The sequence below is a fragment of the Cyprinus carpio genome, chromosome B2 (genome assembly GCF_018340385.1).
Source record: "Cyprinus carpio isolate SPL01 chromosome B2, ASM1834038v1, whole genome shotgun sequence".
Lineage (NCBI taxonomy): Eukaryota > Metazoa > Chordata > Actinopteri > Cypriniformes > Cyprinidae > Cyprinus > Cyprinus carpio.
Window position 1 is genome coordinate 27302364 of NC_056598.1, and position 27886 is coordinate 27330249.

The 27886-nt window shown below is 36.2% G+C and overlaps 2 protein-coding genes and 1 pseudogene across 3 annotated transcripts in view; 2 read left to right on the forward strand and 1 right to left on the reverse strand.

The window, feature by feature from the left end:
• LOC109057293 (period circadian protein homolog 2-like) overlaps nucleotides 1–27886 on the reverse strand; it is a 368217-nt gene that overhangs the window by 313196 nt on the left and 27135 nt on the right. The gene's annotated exons all lie outside the window — the stretch shown is intronic.
• Nucleotides 4855–5865, forward strand: LOC122136321 (annotated as a pseudogene).
• LOC122136270 (transcription cofactor HES-6-like) lies at nucleotides 18394–19706 on the forward strand. Its single transcript, XM_042718959.1, has 4 exons — nucleotides 18394–18542; nucleotides 18627–18713; nucleotides 18806–18887; nucleotides 18987–19706. The coding sequence occupies exons 1-4, from the start codon at nucleotides 18480–18482 to the stop codon at nucleotides 19427–19429; spliced, it is 675 nt and encodes a 224-aa protein (XP_042574893.1). The 5' UTR covers nucleotides 18394–18479; the 3' UTR covers nucleotides 19430–19706.

The following is a 27886-nucleotide window of genomic DNA, read 5'->3' on the forward strand; positions in this document are numbered from 1 at the left end:
TATCATCACAGCTACTAACTATGAATTTTGATCCTGTGATAAGGATTTTTTGTGCCCCAAAAGATTCTGTCATTTGTCTTATCTCATGCAAACACTGTCAACATGGAGAAACCTGAGGTCTTCATTTTGCGCCCACACGCGATGGTCGTTTGACAAACCATTCTGAAAACCTTTTACAATGACTCATAAAATGTTTCTGATGCAACATTGGTATAGCATTACATACAAAACCTCAGTTTGGTTCTGTGTTTTTTGGCTCCTTAATCAGTATGTTAGAAAATATCTGTGTAGACCTTGTCTCACCTGTGTATTTTGTACTCTGTGTCAATAACAAAACTGTGTATATTTTGAACAGATTCACTTGGTACGTAGTTATGCCACCGATTTCCACAAAGTTGTGGGTGAAGATTGGGTTAGAAGTGTGGGTATGGGTTTAGTAGCCACTGTGCCACTAGTTTCACTTAGTAAGATAGTGAGTGACTTCTCATATCTGGGAATTCAGGTGGTCTGTTTATATGATGATGAATCGGTGAATGTGTGGCAACATCCTCCTTAGTTAAAGCAGAAGTACATGATTTAACAGTTCTGAACTGTATTTTTCAGATGCACAAATGTGTTTTACATCTATCAGGCCGTATCAGGATTAAACATTCTGCACACGTTTAGAGTAAAAATAAAAAATTAAAACCCGTGTAACTGTGTTTTAATACCAAACAGGGAAAAGACTGGGCGATCACATCCAACACCTGCTTGGGTGACATGCTGCGGTATTATCTGTTGTTCAGTGCTACTGCCAGCTAACCGTAAAATTAAAGCTATACCTCTGGGTAGTAAATCACAATTTATATAAATTAATAAAATGTTGATATATGATAAAAAACAAAATAAACACTGGAGGCCTCAAAAAAAGGCATATATAAATCAAACTACTTGTCTCTCTAATAAAAGTGCATATTTTGCATTGTCTCCAGCATGTTTTCTTTGTCTTTTTTAAACAGTTGCTCATCCTCTAAATCAACTACAAACCTTGACCACATGGCTCTGTGTGCACTTTAAATCTACTGTTCTGCTAGAGCTTTTTGAAAGAAGCTTGAGAGGAACGTTTTTTTGGACAGTTGTTGTAGGTTTATGTGAATCATAGGGTTACAGTTTATTTTGTATCATCCTTCAATTATTATCACAATGGTTTGCAGGTTAGACTAGTTCATCCTTTTTGTGGTGTAGAATTAACCCTTTTTCCTTCTACAACCAGCAGATGGCGCCAGAATATCATTATATCAAGGTTTTTTTTTTGGATAAAGTAGTAATTTAGAGAGAACAGAGTAATGTAAGCGGTAAACGTGTATATGAATGAGTGAATAAATGAATCAATGAATAAATAGCCTACAATTATTATAAAATGTAAAATAACGTGTGCAACAGGCTAAAATATAAGCAATAATAACCTATAGTAATATAATGTGTAGTACGTAACGTAATAATAATAATAAATGCATATATGTTGTTTTATTGATTTTTTTTAGGTTCATGTGTTTACATTTTAGTCCAATTTTGAACATCTTCGTTTCTGTGCATTTTTTCTTCTTCTTCAAATAAACATGAAATATTAAAAACTTAAATTTAATCTAATTACGTTTTTTGGAAACTTAAAGATATCTCCCAAAAGTGAGACAGCACTAGCTGAATTTTCATAATTGGGGTTAAAAAAAAACAACAACAACAAAACGACAGTTGAGGAGATAATAGCCGACCACGGTTGTGAATGATGATTATCATGATGGTATTTACATGGTACGTACTTAAAAGATTACCATCGTGTTTCGTTTATATATTTGTAGTGTTTTCGTGTACTGTTATTGTTATTTGTACTAGAATACATTTGCGGTTTGTCTTGAATGGATTGTAGGGAATTTATTCACTTCACAACCCGCTATTATGCCCACCGTGCTCTCAAACGACTTCTTCACGCTCATGTTTTCTCACATTTTTAGTGAGGAGTAACCGCGCATGTCCCGAAGCGAGGCTCGATAAGCAACATCGACCTCATTAGATGGCGCCACGACATCCAAAACCTTCCTGCAAGTGAGTGATGTAACATGACAACTAGTACCGAAACCGCTGAAACGTGACACATAGCCTACTATACATCTTTAAAACACATTAAAAACAGTGTTAGAGTATATTATTGGAATTTATTCTTTAACAAATGCAATAAAAACATTATAAGTAAAAAAAATATATATATATTAGAAATGTTCTAAATATTAATTACATGCATGCAACTACATTACATACTTGCAGCTGCACATAATTTTAACTAAAAATACTGATGCTGAAATAACAAAATGTTATTTGTCAACAAAATGTTCTGTTCAGTTTATGTGCAACAAGTTCATCTTGCTTGCCAATGAGCCACCCCAACCCCCTCCACCCACAAGACTTTCGGAAAAGCTGTTTTGTGCTTGTGCTGCAGCTCAACTGACCTTTTATGTCAAAACATTATCAGTGAGACTGTGTTGAGGCGAGTCAGTTAGTTTAGTTCTCTTAAAGCAGAGGTGAGATTGTGAGAGGTTGTAGCCTGTTGACAATCTACACCAAACTTTTACTGTATGTACAGTTCCTCATGTGGTTTTTACTGGTAAGCCTAAACAACAAAGAAAACTGCTGCGCTGCTGGTTTAAATGAAACAGCTACATTCACATTTTAGCAGATATACATAATAGTTCAATATATTTGCAGATAGTTCACATCCATGGTGACTATGCTGACATTTTACCATGCATACAGCAGATTTTATTTGTTTGCTTGGAGTGATTTACAGTCCTGGCCAAAAATATCAGCACCCTTGGTAAATATGATCAAAGAAGGCTGTGAAAAATTCATCTGCATTGTTAATATCTTTATGAAATAAATGTTTTTCTCAAATACACATTGGACACAATTATTGGCACCCTTAGAAAATTCTTATGAGTAAAATATCTCAGAAGTATATTCCCATTCATATTCACAATTTTGAGGCACTCCAGGGTGATTATGGACATGAACATTATCCAGCCATTGCTTCTGTTTCACAGAAATATAAATACGGGGGGGAAAACAAAGCCCAAAATCCCTGTAATCATCCATCACAATGAGAAAAAACAAAAGATATATTTCTGATGTGCAGCAAAAGATAACTGAGCTTCACACATTAGTGAAGTGGCTTTAAGAAAAGAGCTAGAAGCAGTGAAAATTCCCCATTTCCACCATTCAGGGCAATGATTAAGAATTTTCAACCAACAAGACAAAATGTTACGAAACTGCCTGGAAGAGGAGGATGTGTGTGTCTATATCGTCCTAAGTGCGGTGAGTAAGGAGAGTTTGAGTGGCTAAAGATTCTCCAAGGGTCACAGCTGGACGAATTGCAAAAAAATAATTGAGTCTCGGGGGTCAGAAAACCTTAAAAACAACAGCACTACATCACCACATGTTGTTTTTACAATGAAATATATACTGCTGTATTTTTTATTTTGTGGGCCTATATTTCTGCTGGAGGTCCTGGACCATCTTGTTTAGATACATGGCATCATGGATTCTATCAAATACCAACAGATAAAAAATCAGTAAGTGACTGAATCTGTTAGAAATCTTATAATGTGCCATGTTTGGTTCTTCCAACCGTACAATAACCACAAACACAAACCTCAAAAACAACACACAGAAATGGGGTCACTGAGCTCAAAACCCAAGCTTCTGCTAAAGCCATTCCAGTCCTCTGACCTGAACCCTACGGGGAAAATGAGCGGAGTGAAGTGTGAAGAGGAGAAGCACCAACATGGAGCTGGGAATCTAAAGGGTCTGTGAGTGATTCTGGGTATGAAGGAATGGGTCTCTGATTCTCGTCAGGTGTTCTCTAACCCTCATCAGGCATAATTATAGGAGAACATTTAGAGCTGTTGAAACTGGCAAATGGAGGTTTCAAAAAGGATTGAATAAAAGGGTGCCATTAATTGTGGCCAATGTGTATTAGAGAAAAACATTTATTTCTTAATGATATTTCTCCCCATTTTAAACTCTTATTATCCAATGACAGGTTAGATTTTTGTGATTTTTTTTTAATAAAAAGATGAAAAAGGATTAACAAGCAGATTAATTTTCCAGCCTTCTTTGATAATATTTACCAAGGGTGCCAATATTTTTGGCCATGACTGTATGTGTGTTAATATCAGCAACACTAACAATGATGTTAACACGCTGAGACTGAGATGGTTTACCTGACATTCTGACCTTTTGTATTTCTCTCAGTACATGAAGGTGGAAAGTTTAACAAAGACTCAATTTTAGCTAGCTTTTGAATGATCTAAAGATGACCATGGATATGATGAATTATTTTTTTTGTTTCCACACGCTCAGAAAAAACAGGTACAAAGCTTTCACTGAGGCTTTACAATTAGGGTACAATGTACATCTTTGTGTTCTATATTTACCCTTGAATGCTATATATTAATACCTGAAAGGTACATATTAGCACTTTAAAAGTGCCAAAAGAATACATATTAGTACCTTTTGAAAGGGTAGCATCTCAGTGACAATTTGGTATCTACTGAAAACAAAAAAAATGTGGTAAACAAAATGCAAACTTTTGAAGTTTGAATCCTAACATGAGCTCATTTTACAGGTTTCACGTTTGACCACACGTCAAAACTCATTAACCCCCAAAGCAGAGGTTTGCTCTTCTTAAGTATCTGCATGATAATGCCATTCACTTATAACACCTCCCACTGTTTCCTGTCACTAACAAGTTGGAACTAAAAAAAGGTAGCAACACAGGAAAAAAAAGCATTTCAGAGCCATTTCACAATTTTCGAACACGGCACTTCTCTTAAATTCGCCTGTATCTTTTTTTAAAATGCATAACAACAACACAGATAACTGCAGCACATCTCATTTTAGATATCCACTTTTCACTTCCACCTACAGCATTGTGCTGCTGTTCGGTCTTCCTTTGAACTTTGTGTCTCTTTGGATACTGGTTTGTCGGAATGGCTTGAGGAAATCCGTTCCGGTGATCTACATGGCCAACTGGCCGTATCGGACCTACTTTTCACGCTTTCCCTGCCCGTTCGGATCATCTACTTTGCCACAGGTGAATGGAAGCTGGGGGAAACACTCTGTGGCATGTTCCAGGGACCCTCTTGCCGTCAAACCTCTACTTCTCCAGCTCCCTTTTCATCACGCTCATTCAGTGATGGACCGGATGCCGGCCGTGGTTTATCCCACTGAGATTTCGCCATCTGCGGACGGACTTGTACCGATTGCCTGGGTTGTTGTGGCGATGGCGTTTTTCGTGTGGCTGATCATCGCGGGATTGGCAGTCCCCAACAGCCTTAAATCACCCTGAAAAATAATGACACAGAATGTAACGTTACACGCTTGTTTGTTTTGAGGAAATACACAGAAAAAAGAATGGATTTGGGGTGTTCACAATCCTCTGCTGTGCCCACATCTCTTTTGGTATTTTAATACCTTTCTGCATTATTCTGGGCTGTACGGTGGCAAGTCGTGCGGCGAGCTGAAAGGCTAACAGCATGGCGACCCGATTTCCTCATACAAAACTCTGAGCCGTGAGTAAAGGCAAGATTGTGATGCTCTTCTTCTGTCTAACTTGCTCATCTATGCCATTTGTTTCATCCCATTTCACATAGCTTTCATCCTCTTTGGCTTGGAGCAGATTTCACATCTTGCATGGAAGTATCTCTCTAGAAAATGTACTTTAACGCTACAGACTGTTACCATGTGCATGGCCAGGCACAAAACAGCTGTCTGGACCCCTTGATCTACTACTATTTCAGCTCAAAGAATATTAAAGGTAGAAACCAGATGTGACTCTTCATCCACAAACTGTCGGTTCATCGGCCTGGGTCCAGAGCATGAGTTGGAACGGATAGTAAAGCTCCATCCATCACAATTCGCTTCTGTTGTTGAGGTAAAGAAGCTCTTTGTCTGAAAGGAAATGGTTATGTAAAAAACCCCCCACAGATCTTAAACCAAAAGCTGACTCACGCACGAGAATGTTGCGCAGTTCTCTGCGCTCATGTGCAAATCGTTTTAAAAAGTTGCAACTCTTGTTGACCTTGCTTAGGCAACTAAAGTGGGTGAAAAGGGAAGAAGACACCGAACCGTTGAGCCAGTGATTCATTACCTGACAATGTGATATAAATACTTTAATTTGTTCTGCAAAACTTTCATTGTTGCAAATCATCAACTAAGCTGTTTACGTGTATATTTGCTTATCACTGAGGAACCAAGGGCAGTAGCTACTGTGAAAAATGTTGGGACCCTCTGGTTGTATATTGCTTTATGTTTTTGCTGCATTTCTACCCAGCATTACAGTTGACGACAGTTGAAAAAGTGTTCAGTTTTATTTTTTTTTGTGTCATTGAGTGAATACATTTGAACGGCATTTTTACTTCCCCAGGATTGCACTGAAGTTTCGCATAGTAATATATGTGCACTTTTACTTTGGTGTCATGCATTATGGTGGGGCGAAAAAATAAATCAAGCATACTTCTGCCCAAGTTTTAATCTATCACTTTTGTCTTCTTGGATAACATCTGCATTATGATGATACATCTGACTTCAAACTGAGTGGTGTGAAAAAGTGAGAAAGAAAAAACGGTTCACATGGTTGCAAAAAAGCTCACAGGCTGGCATACAGGAAGTGAAATATGAAGTTTCAATCAACAACGGTAAAGGTTTCCAAACCCTCTCCTGTGTTTCACACAAGGGATCTTCTTTCGTTTTGTTGGTTTGTGGGCCAAGAGCGCTGAAAGGTCTGTTGCATGAGCGTTGCTTTATCTGTAACAATCAGCAGAGCAAGAGTAGTGTTTCAGGCAGTTTATTGATGGATTTTTACAAACTAGAGTTTATTATTTACAAAGCAGCACAGAATAGAGTGGCATCAAATAAAATGCCCTCATTATTCCAGACAAAGCCAGTTTGTTGCTACACCAGTATGTGGAAGAGGAACAAATACATATAAATGGTTTTACAATTGAAAAAAGTTGCAAGCAAAATGGATAGGTGAATAGTTTTTCACATTTTTCTACAAACTTTATGCACATGTATTTAAAGAGCAACACACAGAGTATTTGAACATGATAACCTGCTCAGAGAACCAACAATACTACAAACAAATGGATGTCAAGTTAGGAAATCCAAGATAAGAAAACTTATATTGCTTATATCACGTTCAAAAACTCACGCTATGACTTAAATAACAGGCTTAAAGTCATACATTTCTAAAATATGAGGTAGAGAACATCTTTTGGATCTCGAAGACAATTTTCTAACTATACTGGATTCTTAGCTAACACAAAAAATTATGAAAAAATTAAACACCACAAAAACCATAAGTCACACAAACAAGGGGGGGGGAGGCAGAAAAAACTAAATGCAAATCATTTGTCAGTGCATGCCAGACGTCTGAGACTAATCTCACAGTATTTGAGAAGGAAACTTCCCCACTGGAAAAAAAATACAAATAAAATCAATAATAGAAAAATACAAATAACCTGAGAGTGAAATGAAACCACAAACTAGACTGTGTGCTTCAGAATATGCAAATCAAAATCTAAATTAGACAAAGGACAAAAAAAACAAAACAAAACAAAAAAAAAAAACACTTGGATGAAAAAAGTAATTTCAGTTTATCCTTGGAAAATTTGAACCAACAAACACACAAATATGTCATTATCTAAAAATTATGTACAGGTTTATCATGCTGTTTAAAGTGCTGTTAAGCGGGGACAGATGGGGGGGGGACGGGGTCAGTTTTGGGTTTTGCTCAGTAGAGTTGAGGAGAAGGGAGGGAAACTACAGCAGGAGTCGGTCGCAAATCTTTGTCTCTACGACACCAAAACGTGTTCTCGAAGTGCCGGATGCTGTGGCAAGTTCCTGGTCTCCCTCTTATCGAACGCCGACGCCTGTGAAGAAAGAAAACAGATTCGATTTCGGGTTAAGCAAGGATGTTGCATGTACTGTATTGCATAATTGTTGGCATGCACATACTAATGTGAAATTTCATGTTTTCAACATCATAGTACACTTTTTGTGCTGGCCTGGTTCAGGAAGTATTTTACACCACCAATTCAACAATTTGGGATCAGTAAAAGTTGTACGTTAAACTATTTTAGCAGTCTCTTATGCTGACCATGTCTGTATTCGTTTAATCAAAAACACAGTAAAAAACAGTAATATTATGCACAATTATTATGATTTAAAATAACCCGGTTTCTATTTTAATATATTTTAAAAAGCACCCGTTATTCCTGTGATGCAAAGTGAATTTCCAGCATCATTATTTCAGTCGTCATGGTCACATGACCCTTCAGAAATCATTCCAATATGCTAATTTAGCAACATTTTTATTATTGTCAAATGTTGAAAACTGTTGTGCTGCTTAACATATTCATTGAAACTGTGATACATTTGATAAAAGATAATTTGATGAATAGAAAGTTCTAAAGAACAGCATTTATTTAAATAGAAATCAATTGTAACATTTTTGATTAATTTAATGCATCCTTGTTGATTTAATCATTTATTCACTTTTTTAACGCCATGCCAGCATCAAGGCTATTTTCATAGTAATCTCCATTACACAAGTTATACAATGGTTATAAAAAGGTATTATAGAAAAAGACATTTCAGACGTAAACTAGACAAAAATTCTAAAATGCATTCAGGTGATACATTTTTAAATAAATCAGTTAAAACACACCTCTGAATAAAACCGCTGCCATTTACCATCCTGTTGAACAAGTGTTGATTTTCTTCAGTCAAATAAAATGGTATGTAAGAGAAATGTGTTTTTAAATGTATAAACAACTAACTACCATTCCACTACTAACTACTCCCAAAGAATTACGCTAGACGAGCCTATAATCCTGAACCGAGATCCACTCAAAGAAAACTTCCATGGAAATGGGAATTATTAATTATAGGGTAGTTCATTTCTGCAAGATAAACTAGGTAATGTTACCCGACTACATAACTAGCAACCTACTGCCTACCCTTGTCTTTTAATTTCTACTTTACAAATATATTTTTGTTTCCAAATGAAAATCTTTTAAGGCTTGAATCATCTTAAAGCGACCAGCTTTGGGATCCTACACATTTTATAAGTGAAAAACACGTTTTTGAGAGAAGTTGAACTCAGTGGTCAAATCTTTGTGTGACCGGGCAAGTCAAGTTTTTTCCCACGTGGCTACCCAGACAACATCTGCACCCGGTTGAGTGAGAGGAAAGTCCTTAAGGAGACAAGCTACAGCTACCCACACCTCAGCCTCGCATCACATCACAGAAAGATTGCCCCTGATCCAAACGACAAATCCCCACAACGCATAAGTGCCTGACGTGCATCAACATCCCCCTCTGGTGGTTTCCAAACCAGAGACGTTCTGTGTACTTACGATCGTGAGTCACCGCTTACACACCTACACGTGCGCACGCATTAAATCAGAACGAAGATCAGTGGTCCACGTGCCACCACGCAACCAGACTGAATGTACCAGGAACCATGCCCAGATCCACCTGAATGCAAACAATTAACATTAGACTAAAGCACTCAGACTCATAAAAAACAGGAACACAGTGTTGTATTATCAGACAGCAGTTAAAGTAAAGCGTCTGATTTTTGCCAGATAACTGGGTGGGATAGAAAAAAGAAAAAAAAAAAAAAAAAAAAACAGGAACTGAATGAGCTGAGAGACAACCGCAGCTATATCTGTGTGTAAGCGCAGGTTCCAGGGAACAAATGCCGTTTAAAAGATGGAGGAACAAGATTGTTCTGTTTGAATACATTTTAACAATGTAATTTATTCTTTAATGATTTATCAGCAGCATTACCTCCAGTCCTGATTTACTGCCTTAAAGAAACATTTTCTTATTATCTTCAATGTTGAAAAACAGTTGTGCTGCTTACCTGCCATTCAAAATTTTTTTAAAACTTATATTCAGCAAGGATGTTGTAAATTGAATTAAAGTTATTGTGAAACACACGATTTTACAGAAGATTCAAATAAATGTGCTTTTCTTGAATTTCTTAATTCAAAGAATCCGAAAAAAAAAAGTATCACAGTTTCCAGCCTTTGTGAGCATACGAAGTCTTCCTTCAAAAGCATTTAAAAATCTAAGTTATTTCAGTCTTTTGTAATAATAATAATAATATATAATAATAATAATAATAATAATAATAATAATAATAATAAATCATCATCATCATCACACTGAGTGTTTAATTAGCAAAAACCAATAATAAATCAAGAAGTCATGAAACTAACGTCTTTTGGCTGCTACGGCGTCTCAGTCTGTAGGTTTCTTTTCCGTAAACAGAGCCGGTGGATGAAGGGTCCCAGCGGAGCATGTTCCTAATGCGCCCCGTCACCACCATCTCTTCCTGAATGATGTAGGTCTGGGGCAAATACATCCCCCGCTGCCAAAACACAAGTCCATACAAACGGTCACATGGGGCTACGGGCTTCATTCCATCAACACTGACACATTAGTGATGACGAATCAAACAGATCAGAAATCTGTGTGTCACTTCTGTTTGGGAAGTGAAAATTCTTTTAGGGTTTTGCATGCATCAGTTTTATTAGATCTGAATAAATTTAAAAAATACTAACAAAAAAAAATATTATTGTATAAATAATGTTACTAGATGAAATGCTTCGAACATTAAAAAAAAATTATACACTAAATATTTGAATGTACAATTATTAATATAATGTTAAATTAGATAAACTAAACAAATCAGTGCTGTCAAATGATTAATCCACGATTAATCCACATCCCAAATAAAAAGTTTTTGTTTACAGAATCTATGCGTGTATGCGTGTATATTTATTATGTACTATAATTACAAACACATGCATGTATACATTTAAGAAAAAAATGTTATGTTTAGATATTAAATATATTTATATCATTAATCAAAAAAAATATAAGAATATAAATATATACATGTACAATATTTTTCAGAATATTTACTGTATGTGTATGTGTATGTATATATACCATAATAAAATATACACAGTACACATACATATAGTATGTACAACAAAAAAACTTTTATTTGGATGTGATTAATCGCGATAATTCATTTGACAGCACTACTAAAACTATAATAATTATAATATCTAAGAAAAAAATTTAAGGCAAGTTTCCATTACTTTTTTGTTAATTTTAGTTTTATATATCTATTATGATATATATATATATATATATATACTATATATGATATAGATTATAGTATAATATCTATATATATATTTACTATATATATAATATATATATATTATATATATATGATATATATTATATATATACACTTTTTTTTTTTTTTTTTTTTCAGGTTTTTTCATGAACATGGGGAATACTGTTTTTGCAGGTTAAAAATTACATTGTTAATTAACAAATGATCTTCTGAAGGTGCAGTTCTGGAAATAAAGGCTGCACATCCAAAACATTGTGATCTCACGATCGGAGGACCTTTTGTTCATGTGTTACATAAAACTTTATGCAATCTGTTACCTTGACATTGACAAGTCAGCTCCCAACAGGTTGCCTGGTGCCATGGACGATAAGTCGTGTTGAGTTCAGATAACGTAGCATTTATCAACGCAATGTCATTAGTAAGCTGTGTTTTGGGGGGGGAGTCCTGTGTAAACAAGGAAAGGCAAACACCGACGTGCTTTAATAACAACTCTAGAATCAAATAAACCAAATATTTGACGAGATTAGTTGAAATATTTTAATACATTGTCTCCACCGGTTAAAAGTTTGAACTTTTAAAACCTAATACTTTTTCTCAGCAAAAGATGGCATTAAAAGTGATCAAAAGTGACAGTAGTAACCATGATTTATAATGTGACCAAAAGGTTTCCATTTCAAATAAATGCCCAAGTGATTTCATTCATCTATGCACTAGTGAAAAACATTGATAAATGAGGGGGAAGAAATGTTTCTTGAGCAGGCAAAATCAGCATATTAGAATGATTTCTTAAGGATCATTGTGACACTGAAGTACTGGAGTAATGATGCTGAACAATCAGCTTTGCGTGCACAGAAATAAATTAATATTTTACATTATATGAACAATGTTCTTTTAAAATGTTCTGCTCACATTCTCATAGATTTTATAGCTCTGGGGAACTTGGAACTGTGGCCTTTCACAGAAAACAATGGCATTAGTACTCTGTGGCCGGCACATTGCGCTGCAGATATAAACCATTGATTTTAGCAGACAAAAGGCCTTCTTTAGAAATGGTTCAAAGTCAATCTGGGGTAGCCGAGATACGAGGATGACTAACACCCAGCTTCTTGTGCAGCCAGAGGAAACAAATGAAAAAAAACTGGTACAGAGATTAAACAACGGCCAGAACTGCAATTACAAGTGCTTATAGGAAAGATCTCTCACCCTGGTGAAAAGTCGTGATTGAGATGTCAGCCGGGTCACGGATTCGAAACGTCGGGCACAGGCAAAATGCTCTGCTCGTCTAGTTGTATCCAGGTGGATGCCCACGTTCTCCTCTAGCGCCTGCTTTCTCTCCGAGCTAATGGGTGCGAACAGGGGGGGTCTCGTACATCACCCGACAGTGTGGAACAAAAAACTGTCCTAGTGGGATCTTGGAGAAAGAAAGAACGCAGAGCACTCAAACAGCGTTGCACATTGAAACCAAGTGAACAGACAAGACTGAGTGACAAGATCCAGCAAAGCGGTGTTGCTTGGTGAGCGCTTATGGCAATGGCCAACTGTAATAGGCTGGTTAGCGTGAATAATAAAAGATGCTAAAGATAAACAGAGTGGGGAGTCTCGCGTAGCCCTGCGGGCTGAAGAGGTATCGGTACAGGCCTACAGACGCCCTGGATTCACGCCGGACAGGGAGGCATCACCAAGCCCGGAGCACGACGCACCAAAGGTCTCTAAAGGGAGTAGCCTTTCTTCGATTTTACGGGGTAGCAACCAAATCCTCCCGTGGTGGGAAAACAAAACAACGTCCAATAGTTTCTATGCAGTCAGAGGGGGCACGTGGGGATAGGTTTTCATTGGCTTTTGGATTTTGATTGCCAAAAAAAGGACAAAGCGTTCAATCCCAAATATAAAAATTATGTTAGTATTTACTCCCCTTCAATTGTTGATACAAACCCCGTATGACTTTTTTTCTTCTGGTGGAACCCCACAAAAACATGGACCAATTTTAAGAATAAGGGGCAATTAAAAATGTTCCAGGTAACTGATGACTTCTATTAGTATGGGAACAAAATACTATGGAAAAGTCAATGGGGACCAAAAAAGTTAGCTCACCAACGTTTCCTTCAGACATATCTGCTTTTGTGTTACCTACAGAAAAATAAATGCATGCAGGTTTGGACTTACATATATATTAATCTTAGGTGGACTATCGCTTTACTTTTCACATCTGTGAGCATTGGTACTGCTTGGGGAGATCCCAATAATCCCCAATTACAAAAATCTATACATACAAGCTGGCACACACTCCACTGCTGTTATTTGCTGTAGTAAATATTTCGTATAGTATTTTGCATTGTTGTTAAACATCATAAAATTCAAAGTAGAGTACATTTACTTGAGAAAAAAACAATAAGGATGAGAAAAACTCCATCACATTTAGGGGTTGATGTTAAAAAAAGGGGGGGGGGGGGGGGGGACCATTAAGTTCGCTTATCACACTTGGACCCCCAACTTTTCTTAGTCTTTAAGAACAAGGGCTCAGGTCGTTCTTTGAATAAAGCGGTCCACGAAAAGAAATATTTTTAATATACGTAATAATTTGTTTCTTGACTAAAATGGCATCCTGATGTTCAGAATTTTAAGACAAAACTAGACAAAAAATTTACTATGAATATTAACCCAAACTGGAATAGTTTCTCTTCTGTTTTGGTAAGCGGAAAATCACCTCATGTTTATTAATGATTTTTTTCAGAACAAACAAGACTCAAAATTTTAAGAATTTTTTGCTTCAAAAGACGGTAGCAAACGAAAAGTAGTATTATTATTTAGTTTTTGCAGTGCACACAACCCGCCAAGACATTAGGTCCACGGGCAGAGCAGCTCAAGACGTCACGGTGCTGTGGAGAAATACGCCGCACTCGCCAGTGACTCAAAGATGGCTGGTGCCGCGGACACCCGCTCGGATAGGCCAAAGCAGGCTCTGGATTCATCGTTTGAACTCAAAACAGAATTGCTGACAGAGGTTACTATCTCCGGCCCGTGGCAGAGTTGATTATTTTATCGAAACGGTACTGTTATTCCAAGCAGCATCTTTGTAAAGGAGTTCCTATCTACTTAGGGAGGACACAGTAGCAGCGTGTAGGATACAGGTGTGTGGGGCACATGGTGGAAAACAACGGGCACTAGGCATCGCTTAGATGAACCACGTCATTTTCACTATCGGTAAGGAAAAAAGTAATGCAGGCACATGAGTTGCCATTAAAAAGGGACGCACTGAGAAGGGAACGTTCGAGTTCAACCCACAAATGTTAACTAATAATGCTTTCAGATTTTCAGTATCCCCTAGATGAAGTCTAACAAACAGGACGTTATCGGGCTTTCTAGTGAAAAACAAACCCCAAATGATCTGATGCACATTAACAGCTTCAATGACTCAAACACTGATGCATTCTCAGGAAATGAGAAAATGAAATTCGTGTCAGCATCAATCCGGTAGCCAATAACAAGATCAACAAAAAGCCGGATGTCAGGGCAATCCTTTTTGTGAAAAGCAACAAAAGATTCATATTTCACCCCCGGGACGGGATCAAGCTTGGAGCCGGGATGAGCGTCAGCACCCATCAAAAAACGGATGGGTCATGCACTGCACAGCTCAAGCTAAGTGGAATAAAAAGGTTTTGCAGTTGAATAACTACGATTTGGGAAAACAAATACAAAGTGTCCATGTAGAGGACACCACCACACACCCACTCAAATGCAGCTTCTATGGCCGATTGTTGGGCATAATCGGCAGTGGCGGTTTAAGTGAGGGATTGAGGGAATGTCATCCTGCTGTGCATCTCAATATTGGCTCGCATCTATCAGCTGTAAACCAATGCAGAACTGCAGGTCCAAGCCTGGCAAAGTCTATAATATATACTTCAATATTAATATCCATAAAAGTCTGGAGTTGTTCAGTTAAGACCAAGACTTCTCATACTTATTATCAATCTGTAATATAAAATGAAGACAGAAACTGGTGCATTCTCAGAAATAGGAAAATTGTTAAATGTGCTATCAGCATCAATTTTCTCTGACAAAAAAAAAAAAATCCTGTTTTCCTGTGCATCTCAATACTGCCTCACATCTATCAAGTGCAATCCATTTTTACACATTTTTTTTTAATTCAAACATGCACAAGCCTGCCAAAGTGAATAATAATATTTAATGGAATACTAATCATCATCATCATTATTATTGTTAAGCATAATAATTGTATAGATTAGATTAGATTCACATTACAGCTTTGTCGTTAATCACTAACGTGGTTAGGAGACTAATGGGACACTGTTAAAGTTCCAATATTAACACGCTGATACATAAATTTTTCTACTAAAAGTTAAACCATAAATCTATTTCAAAATACAACCCGTTTTTTCTTTTTTCTTGTGCATTTTTTTGCCTGGAGGAACATGACCACAAAAAGGATTGTCGTTCAGGAAAGCCCCCGTGGGAAATGTGAGTTGTGTGTGTTAATTAGGACAATATTATGTGGATTTAAATTAGGAAGCTATAATCACGTGAGAGTAAAGGCATGTGAAGTTTCCTCTTTGTCTCCATGTTTCTCCGTTTTGGCTTTGTGCAGTTATTTGCTGGAAAGATTATCTTCCCAAACCATTTTGTAGCTTCTGCCTAAGTTGCTGTCGGTTTGTAGGATTGTCAGTATTGGACTGTACCACCAAGGGAGCCCCTGAGCTGGAAATTGAAGTGCTCGACCCAGAGGCGAAACTTAAAGAGGATTCTCCTCGCTTCCGGCCTACACCTTCACACGTAAGGAGTCCACCACTCGGCGTCTGTTTTTCCTAAAAATTAAGGATTTACAATTTTCAGCAATTAAAAAAAAGCCCTGTCTATTAAACCCTTGCAGATCCGAATCTATGTTCCAAAATGAAAAAAAAGTTTTTTTCTTTCCTCCACCAATGCAACCATAAAACTAATAGCTTTGGGTGGGGAAAATTCCGTTTGATAGGGTTAAACCACACATTGAATGTCCCTGCCATACGTTATAATCGTCCTATATATACATTTCATTCGTTTATTTAAGGTTTCATTCTACATGATTTTACCTTGAGATTCACATTTAAGCATGTTTTTTAATATACAGAACTTTTTCCGTACAGCTCACACCACTGTCTATTTTGAATTTAAAAAAGCAAAACAGAAAAACCTGTAGGAATGTTTTCTCAATTAATACACATTGAGGTTACTAATATTTTAATTACCATTATTAGTGCATAGTTAAAGAATATAAATCTAATCTAAAAACTATTCTACATAACAACTGCTTAGCGAGAAGGTCATTACTGTGCCAAAAATGAAACCCGGTTTTTATACCAAACAATAAATAAAAAATAAAATAACCTTGGTTACTATAGTTAAACCATGTTACCGACAATAACCACGGTCTCTACACTAACCAGTAGTTTAAACCATGGTACAGTAGTAAAACTGTTGTTCGTACAAATGTGTATCCAATGCGCAAAATATGGTTACTACACTTTTACTATAATAAAACCAGGGGTTAATCTTCATTATTCAAAATTAATACAAACCATATACAATAAATTATCTCACCATGATGTGATCCGTACATTAAAAGAAAAAACATAAGTTAATTTACACAGGTTTAAATATATTTTAATTAAGTATACTTAGAATAATTAAAAGATATATATATCCCCACTGATTTTTCTAAATCGCCTTCATCCCGCCTGGTCCCGCTTGGGCTTTTTATTGTGGATGTTTTTCCCACAAATGGATTCGTTCCGGTTCTATTTTAGCCGTTTACGGTGCTCTACTACGCGTTTCTGGTTTTGCAATCAGACTGCCATAAAGTCAATAAATAACTTGAAACTGATGAATCTTTTTATGGCCCTTGATGCAGGTTATAATCTATAAATTATAATCTACAAACAGCGCGAATTAATTATAATCAAGTATTTTCAGGTTATGAAACAGAAAATAATTTTGAATTTCATGTTTTATCATCGCACTGTGGATTTGTCGATTTAAAAGATTAGTTTCTGCTGAAACGAGACTTAACTTTTTTTACTCTAACAAATGAAATAGGAAAAAACTTTATATAAGACAACCAATAGATCTATATGGAAATGTAGGCCTAATATGCAAATATCACATATATCTATTAAATGTAATAAAACGTAATAAAATGTAATAAAGCACATGTGACTAATTTGCGTTCTTTTATTCACTAAAACAATGCGATTCGCTATCTGACGTTGCAGCCTTTATGACTTTGACTTAAATGTGTAGTTTATTTTTCAGGAGTCTTTATATGGATGTTAAATTTCAGAACCTTTTCGTGTGCTTTGCACTACATTCATATGCACCTTCATAGTTGGCCCTGCATTATAAAGCACTGATCCTGTCCCCCACACACGCAACCTTGTACAGGCAGCACGCTGCCGCGGAAATGAGATCAAACTCCCTCCCTGATGGAAATGACGTCGTGCGCGTGAACTCAATTCCAGTAGAGGATTTTTGCGCTGTTCAAAAGAAAGAATTGATTTCTGTAATTGGGTTGCGCATTGGGGGAAAATATTTTTTTATTGTGTAATGTATAAAAACTACTAGCCTCTGGCTGATTGTGTCTTTACATTTATTTTCTAGATTTTATTTATTTTTAATCCTTATTGCATTTTTATAACAAAAAATATGAAATTTACTTATATTGAAAAAATAATATATAGGCCTATGTAATATATATATATATATTATAATATATATATATATATATATATATATATATATATATATATATATATATATATTCTAAGGTTAATGTCAGGATATTGATTTTTCTCTGAATAACTTATTCTAACTAATTGACTTAAGGACAGTATGGCATTATCTATCTATCTATCTATCTATCTATCTATCTATCTATCTATCTATCTATCTATCTGGGTACTCAGTGTAGTTGAACTTAATTTTATTCACTAAACTGTCCTCTGGTCCATCTACAGGTTCACAGGGCGGTTGGTTTACAATGCCCAGACAAGGCGAGGCTGTTGATTGGTTACCAGTCAGTCCATTCACATGTAAATTAGCCCTCATAAATGTCCCCCTTCAATCGCCCACTTTTCACAGTAGTGCTGTTAGCACAGACTTTTGTCTCGAACAGAACCCGCCGACCATCTGCCCCCATTCTCCGTCCTCTCAGCGGTCTCTATACTGCAGCAATATGGCCCCTGCGTCCCGCAGCAACAGACACGAGGAGGACTATTTCGGAATAAAAGACAGAAAGGTACGCAACGCGTCTTTTTAATCCCACAAGCAAACGTTTATCGACGCTTTCCACAAGTTAAACGCATTCTCTCTCCCTCTTCAGACGAGGAAGCCGCTGGTGGAGAAAAAGAGACGCGCCCGCATCAATGAAAGTTTACAGGAGCTGAGGCTACTGCTAGCCGACCCGGATGTAAGTTCATTTAGCACTTCTTCAAGCATCTGTATCCAGCACCAGCACGAAGAGAGTCTTAACGTCGCTATTTATTTATTTATTTATTTTAGCCGCAGATAAAAATGGAGAATGCCGAGGTGTTGGAAATGACCGTGAGGCGCGTGGAAAGTATCCTGCAAAACAAAGCGAAGGGTAAGAAGAGGCCTGCATGAGAAAAAACAAAAAAAAAAAACAACTCCCCAAGTCGCATGTATTTGGGCCGTGACGTCACACCTCTTTTCTCCTCCACAGAAGCTGACAGCGTGAACCGCGAGGCTAACGAGCGGTTCGCCGCGGGATACATCCAGTGCATGCATGAGCACACCTTCGTGTCCAGCTGTCCAGGAATCGACGCGACCATCGCCGCCGACCTGCTCAACCACCTCCTGGAGTGCATGCCTCTGAACGACGAGGATCGCTTTCAGGAAATCCTGTCAGATCTCCTGTCGGACTCTAGTAACTGTGGCACTTGGCCTGGCGAGGCGACGTACGCCGCGTTGTCGCCCGGAGACAGGAGCGTGGTCAGCGCGGCTCCTCTGATCTTGTCCCCGGCCCCCTCCACCACCTCCAGCGATGACCTTTGCTCTGACTTGGATGACACGTACACGGAGCACAGCCGGGTCTCGGTGGACGCCAGCGAACAAGCGCCATGCCGCACCGTCAATCTCTCCAAGTCCATGTGGAGACCTTGGTAGACTAGACAGATGCTTCTGGAGATCCCAGCTGATTCATGAACAGTATATTTTTAGTTTAGAGCTATATAAAAATGCAATAGTCCAGGAGCACCTTTATGACAGACCATGGACAGTTCTACATAGGAATAGGGCGGCTGCAACGTTTTATTTTTTTTTTGTCATTTGTGACCTTGGACAAAAAAAAAAAAGTCATAAATAAGCTTTCCATTGATGTCTGGTTTATTAGGACATTATTTGGCTGATAGACAGCTATTTGAAAATCTGGAATCTGAGGGTGCAAAAAAATAATAATGATATTGAGAAAATCGCCTTTAAAGTTGTGCAAATGAAGTTCTTAGCAATGCATATTACTAATCAAAAATTAAGTTTTGATATATTCACGGTAGGAAATTTACAAAATATATTCATGGAACATGATTTTTAGGCCTACTTAATATCCTAATGATTTTTGGCATAAATGCTACAAATATACCCGTGCTACTTATGACTGTTTTTGTGGTCCAGAGTCACATTTGTCATCGACCCGTGGATACCCCTCAGAAGCTCTTCTTGGTGCAACAATGTGCATTTCAGTTCATTTTCACACAAAAGTTCGTATTTTTATTTAATTGTTTTTGTATAAGCTAAGTTAAAACAACTCTGTAAGGAGAAATAATATTTCTAGGGAGTGTTTTCCCATCTCTAATTATTGTAGGCTAGGGTGTAAATATTTCAATGTTGTGGCTGTAGATAGATCTCTTACATTTAAAAAAAAAAAAAAAAAAGATGTAGCCTATGTTATCATTATGATCAAGTCATTTTGAAATAAATGTAAATGTCAGATGTACTGACATTTAATGTGTTTTATATGTGATTGTGATTTCAATAAAAAGTTTTGATTTCCTCGCTGTAAAGAGTTTTGTTATTTTTACGGTAACACGCATTTGAGGCTTTTCAAGGACCAAGAGCAGATCTTATGCGTTTTTAGGCAGTTGCTATTGTTTTGATGAAATAACCAGAGTATGTAACTTGTTTTATCGCACCTTTTCTATTTTTTCAGAGTATGTAACTTGTTTTATCGCACCTTTTCTATTTTTTTCTGAAAGTGTGAATGTCCTGCTTTGGGTGTTCTGGCCCTCCAGACGTGTAAAACGTAACAGCTCGGTGTGGTGACTATCGTGTTATGGCAAGTCTGTATAGAACCGAAGCAAACCCCAAAATAGAGTTTGCATTTTTAGTTTTAACAGGACTTTTTTGGCGGAAACTATTGTTGTAATGGCCTTCAACAAGATAAATAAGCCCTGTAAATCTGTTACGTCCGTTAAAGTGGTTTCCATAGCGTTTGACGTTCCCTAACTGTTCAGTCTGATCATACAAAAAAAGAAAAAAAAATGTATTATAGAACCGTACGTGAAAAATTAAGTTAATTCAAATTACTTTTCAAGGGGATGGGGTTGCACTTCAGTGAAGTTGTTTGCATAAAATATAGCAGTTAAAATGGTAATGAATGCCAAAAGTAACAAAACGGTTCAGAACCACCAAAAAAAAATTTTTTTAAAGTGACTAACAAACGAAGTAAAAAACGAGATCGTTTGGGCACTGTTTTTTAATCAGTCACAAAAAAAAAAGAAATACCACGTTAAAATTTGTCCCCTTAATTTGGTTAAACCAAAATCCTTTAAAAAAATTTAAAGAGTCTTTTTAAGATTTTTTGTCTTTGGTTTAAAAATCCCACCACAAAACAGTTTTTTTTAAAATCTGGACGGTAACTTTCTGGATGGCCTGCGCCTGTAAACCGCAAAAATTGTGTTGAAAGAGGAAAAACGTTATCCCTTTCAAGTCATGAAAAGTTGATTAAAGTTTGGGGTTTTTACAGGATAGTTTCCTTTTAGTGCTTGTTTTTATAAATCATCTTTGAGTAAATTAAAAACTATTTAAACCTTTTTTAAAACCAAATAAAGTTCAAAGCTGTTTTACGGTTGTTTTGCTTGCTTTTTCCGGGGGGGCCGGTTTTCGGCGCTGAAGGTTTTTGTCTTGGTGGAGGCCTGAATAAAAATTCCACCTTATACTCAAAAATTTGGGCAGGTGTGGGGAAAGGGAGGAACTAAGGGGCCTTTCTTTTTGAGGTAAAAAACCTGTCGGCGCAGCGAGTGGAGTTGATCCCTGAAGGAAGCGCGTGCGTCGGATGTATCGGTATAAAAATAAAACCTGCTGTAAGGTGTCTGATTTTAAATATGGGCGAAAAGGGGCCCCTTGTTCCAACGGTCCCTTTCCCGGAGGATATGATTATAGAACGAAAAAATCTGAGAATGGGGAAAGCATACAAAAAAATCAAAATTTTTTTTTTTTTTTAATTTTCAAGTTTGATAAATGTTGTATTACTTTCTGAGTTTCAGTAAAAAAACATTATATAGGTAGCTAAATTTTAATTTTTATTTAAATTTTTTTAAAACAAATATGCTTTTAAGTTAGAGGGGTCTGTCAAATTCGAATAAAATCAAAGATTGATTGTTTCATGTGATTATTTGTATGTAAAAAGCTGATCAGGGCTATTTAATTCCAGTTTAAATTCCAATTTGATGTATTTCTTGATCACAATACATGAAAAGGTGTTGGAAAATGCAGTGGTATGTTTAAAGTAATGCCCGTGTATATAATTAAGAAGAAATGCACATCTTAAAATGCATAAGGCATGCTAATTTGAATGATTTCCCCAAAAACAGTAATTTATCTAACCTCACATGCATTGTGTTTTTAAATATAACAAGAAGAATACACAAACGAGAGTAGTTTCTAAAAAATAGACTTTAATTCAAATTCACTTCAGCATGAAGGAACACCGTATAGTCACGAGTTCGAAAGTGACAGAACACAAGCACATTTCTTCACAATGTGGGCTTAAAGTTTTCTCTGTGACATTAAAGGCTTAATGCCAAGCTGACCTCCATATAGATATTAGTCATTTTATTTAAAACACAGATCTTTGAACCTGCTATTGAAATCTTGTTCTGCCCATATGTCCCTAATAAAGTGTTCTTGTGCTGGGGATTTATGGTAGTTGTGGTCATACAGCAGGTTTTCACAGGTTTACGTAGGGACACTCGGTGAGATCAAGACCTCTTGTCTGTGTAGATTCAATCTAGGGCTTAAAAGAGGAGAAATTTAACACTGAGGTACTACATCGCAACAGACCTTCAGACAGCCAGTCTGAACAAGAACAACAGCACCTAAACTCTTTAGCTGAAATACTTTTCACATGAATTGCTACCAATGCAATGCATTAAGTTCTCTCACACACTCACTATCTGATCTAATAAGCTGCAAGTGCTAAAGCAAAGTGACGCATTAAGATATCGTGGTTTGTGCTAATTATGTGAGCACGTTCCATCTGTCCTAGTTAATAAATAATACTTAAGCTCACAACTACAAGTCCCCAGTTTTAAATTGTGAATTTGAAAGGTATCAAAACATCCAAAACACAACTATAAAAACCAAAAAGAACTGTTTAAAGGGTTTATTAAAAAAGGGGAAAAAAAAACCCCTAAAAATGTTGTAAATTTAAAATAAGTTAGAGGTAGATGCAGTTGGGGAAAAAAAAAACGTCCAGGAAACACTAAAAAGGAAAATATTTTTCCTTAATATTAAAATCTAACGTAATGGTTTTGAACAGCTCAGAGTCTGGCTTTAGAGACAGTTTAGGACTGTCTGGAACTTAACTCATTCTCTAACTCATTCATGTATTCATTTACATATTCACAAACACAAGATTCACAAAGACAAGCAACAGAACGGTCTCGTGAAGGCCCCGAGGCTGGGGGCAGGAGCATTTTTAAATGCAAAAATGTCCGCTTTGTCCGATAGAAAGGGGTCCATTTTTAAAGGGGGAACGAGGGTTCATTCGGGACAAATGGGGGAAAAGCCATGTGTTTTGAGGTGTAGAGTTTTTTTGTATTGGTGGAGGCCCCTGACATATGCTTTTGTTTCCCCCTTTCAGATCGGGGACCCCCTCGTAGGTTTCACTGCCCTCTCACAGCCGCCAGTCAGAAAAAAACCTCTAATTTTTCTGATTTGAAAGCCATTTTACTTCTTTAAGTAAAGTACCTCCGTATACAAAAATTAAGAAAATGTTGGGCTTGATTCATTCCTGGAATTAATAGTTAAAAATTGGAAAAAAGGATTCCCTTATTTTTAAAGAAAGTTACAAGAAGGACTAAAATATTAGTTTTTTTTTTGGAAAAAAAAAAAAAAAAATTGTGTGAAAATAGTCCCGTCAAACATTAATCGTGTTTAATTGCATCCAAAATAAAAGTTTTTGTTTACATAATGTATGCATAATGTTTTATATTTTTTATGTATATATAAAAAACAAATACAAAAATAGTGATGTTTATATTTTCAGTGTATTTATATATATAAAAAAAAATTTTAAGAATATAAATATACACATGTAAATATTTTCAAAATATTTACTGTATGTGTGTGTATTTTATATACATAATAAAATACAAAGTACAACAACATATATTATGTAAACAAAACTTTATTTGGATGCGATTAATCTTTTGACAACACAGTATAAAATAAAATGCAACACATACACACTTAAATATTTACACTACTTTTTAAAAGTTTGGGTCTGTACTTTTATTCAGCAAAGATGCTTTAAATTCATCAAAAGTATTTCTTGAGCACCAAGCATATTATAATTATTTCTAAGGTTTCACTTGACACTGAAAACTGGAGAAATGATGCTGAAATTTCAGATTTGCATCTCGGGAAAATAAATTACGTTAAAAAAATATTTCAAATAAAAAAAACAGCTTTTTTATTTTGTAATAAATTTCAAAAACATTAAGTTTTTTTTTGTGTGTTGTTTCCATGCATCAAAATAAGAACACTGTTAAATGCATTAACACTGATTCAGTATATATCAGGTATACAGACCTTGACGTCGAACGCTTTGGGCACCCCAACTCTTCTCATCCAGGATGCACCTCCAGCAGCTCTCTCCTTGCTCTTCTGTAAAGCGTGGCTGACTTTTCGCATCAGCCGCAATTCTCCCTGTCCTCCCTCAGAACGTCTGGAGTCACTGCAAAGGGGAAAAACGATTTTTGTAGATTTAACAAAGATTTTGTAATTTAGCATCCATGATTATTTTCATGGTGAAAACAGTGTCCAAATACAATAAAGATTAAAACCTATATACACGCGCTTGAAACCGAATGTGGTTTGATTGGTTTATTTATGACTTCAAAAGTGAAAGCCAAATAAAACGCAAACACATACCAAACTCAAACAGTGGCTAAGGTCACTTAAAAATTTGTATAAACGCCCAAATGGGCATATCTTTAACCCTCTGTTTTTTTTAAAAACTGGGTATAAATTTGTAACATTGGTTCCATCCTGTTTGAAAAAAAAAATATTATTTTTTTTATTACACTATAAAAAACACACTAACATTAATGTAAAAAACAAAATATATATATATATTATATATATATCTATATATTATATATGGGAGAGGAGAGAGAGAAAGAGAAAGGGAGAGAGAAATAGATGGAAAAAAAAAATTAGAATATTATGGTTTAAAATTAGCTGCACAGCACTGATGAAAAATTTCACAACTACATAATGAAACTGAGGTGCAAAACTACAAGTATAAATACACTTCTCTTCAGTACTTCAACAGTTTTTTAAATGTAATGCATCAAAAAACAACTAAAAACAACACTTGGCAGATTTATTGACTGTGAATCAGTGAATTTTCTTTCAATTTAAGTAAACATTGAGTCGTGTTTATATTTTAGTGTTTGATAAGCTACAATAAAGGTTTTCTGTTTTCATGATGAGTCATAACAAAACAGCCTTTCCAAAACACATCTATGTTTTGAAATTTTGCATGCACATTCATGACCCTGAATGAAAAATATATTCACACATTTTCAAGAAGAATTTGTTTAACCAGTATCTCAAGCAGTTTAAAAAAAGATTGGGGTCAAGCGACAGGAAGGTAAAAGACGTGCTATTTATTAATATGAAATATTTTGTTTCACCAGCTAAAACACAACATAGATAAAGGGGTTAGGAAGGGGTGGGGGGGGTTTTGGGTTACTGGTAAGTGGGCTTTACTATTAGTGGAGTGTGTGTGTGGGGGGGGGGGTGGGGTGGTTGGGGGGGGTCTATTTCTCCTCTCTCCGCACCACTCACCGAGGGTAATGGTCGGACATCGTAACAGCTTCATACACGTTCAGCCATGACAGCACAGTGGGTCCTGCAGTGCATTACTTGATCAGGGTCTCACTACCAATCCGTGCCAGCGCACCCAGAGCACGAACAGAGCCTTGACCCTTGGCCTTATGGGATTTCTGGGGTAAAGACTCCATCACTGGCGAAAGTAAGAGATACGCTGTTGTTGTTGTGTTGCATGCTTCCGAGGAAGAAAAAAAGAGAAAAAAAAAAAAAAAGAGCAGAGGAAAGATTGATGAGGAGAAGTGGACCTTTTGAACAACACAGGTTTATAGATGGGGCAATTCGTATTGGAGAAATCAAAACAGAATACAAGAATTTAGAGGAAGTGGGAGAAAAAAACATTTTTGGTACATGTTAATTGTGGGTTTAGGAATATGAGGTTCTTCCTCTTTTGTGATTGCCTTTTGTGTTCTGTGCATAAAACTATGTTCAGGATACATAACAATGATCATGTTTTTACTGCCATGTGTAGGACTGATCTGACTGCCAGACTTATAAACAATCAAATGCAAATTTTTGCGCGTAAAAAGACTCTCTTCTTAAAAAGGCGGTCATACAAAAGGTTGGACGAAAAATTATAGGATGTGTATTAAAATACCTGTGTCTCACATGGCAAATGCAGCCATATAGACCTTACAATGTTCTTCAAAACTTGTTAATTTATTTCAGCTTTTGTTTATTATTACAGATTGGTTCCAAAAAACAAAAAAAACAAAAGGTGAAAATCTAAATGAGAACACAATAACAGTTAAACCGTGCCGTTGTTTAAATCAATGTATAAATATTTACACTACAATTCAAAAGTTTGAGGCAGTAGACTGTTTAATGTTTTTGAAAGAAAACTGCATTATTTGATAAAAAAAATAGTTAAAATTGGCGATATCATTACCATTTAAAACGGACCACTTTCTTTTAAATTATTTTAAATGTGATTTCTCCTGTGATTGAAAGCTGAATTTTCATTCATCATTACTCAGTTTTTCAGTGTCACATATCCTTTATTTTATTTCTAATGTGTGATTTGCCCTCTGAAAATATTTCGGTTATTATCAATGTTGAAAACAGTTGTGCCGCTTAATTTTTTGTAGAAAAACCGTGACAATTTTACAGGATTATTTGATGAATAGAATGTTCTAGCATTTATTATAAATGAAATCTTTTGTAACATTTCATGTCTTACTGTTACCTTTCATTAATTTAATGTGTCTTTAGGGCAATAATAATAATATGAATAAAAAAAGATAATGTATATTAATCTTAAAGCTTACATAAAGGATGTCAGCATCAAAATCGATATCAAGACTCAATAAACTGGCAATGTGTAGTAACAGCCCTGCTTGTGTGCACTACAGTCTGCACACTACAATGGACAGATCAGAAATAAAAGGAACTACAAAGATCTATTAACTCCTAAACTCACCAGTTCTGCTGGCAGATGTTCCCCAGCCGTTAGACCCAGAGCCCATGGAGCCTGAGGTGGCAGAGCCGGTGCCGGAGCGCGAGTCCTCTGGGAGGATCTCCGCAGGTCCCTAGATGATGAGAACGCATCGCTTTGCTGACCGTCCACAGGTGACCTCATCCTAAAAACAACCAAAATACAGAAATAATAAATCTTTAATTTATGTAGTTATAGTTTTTATATAAGCAACGAGGGTTCCAATAACAAACCAATGTTAACTAAACATTAAATCACTTGAATCTAAACGCCTCAATTCAATGTAGCCCATGGCAGCTATTCTGAAGAGGACACATTCTCCATCTATAAACATAAAACTGCACAGTTGTTTAATTGTCTATTCTATTCTATGTCTCTGCTGCAGTTATCTAGTGCATACAGAAAATTAATATACATGGATCAAAAAGTCCCAAAAATAATCTACTCAATACAAAGATATAAAACTTTAAGCGGCATGGTTTGTAACATTATGAGGAAAGTGGGAGGATTGTATGTTTCTAATTTATTATTATTTATTTATAAAATACATAACCATCATACTGTCAGGGAATATAAATAATTTTGCATGCTCAAAAACCTAAAAGTTTAAGCAGCCTGGGTGTATAGCATTCTGGAATAGTTGAACAGATGGTCTAACAATTCTATTCAAATTATTATCAAATCATTTATTTACTTAGAATTTATTATATTTCATTTTAAATACAGAAGCAACGTGTGACCACTAGTTGTAGAGATTCTAAATAAATTTTTCTGCTTAAGGCCTAATGAAATAA

Bases quoted from the DNA above. Each gene is read 5' to 3' on its own strand.
- LOC122136270 (XM_042718959.1), top strand. From the start codon at position 18,480: ATGGCCCCTGCGTCCCGCAGCAACAGACACGAGGAGGACTATTTCGGA. The intron at 18,543-18,626 runs GTACGCAACGCG...CTCCCTCTTCAG, and splicing joins TCGGAATAAAAGACAGAAAG to ACGAGGAAGCCGCTGGTGGA. The intron at 18,888-18,986 runs GTAAGAAGAGGC...TCTCCTCCACAG, and splicing joins CCTGCAAAACAAAGCGAAGG to AAGCTGACAGCGTGAACCGC.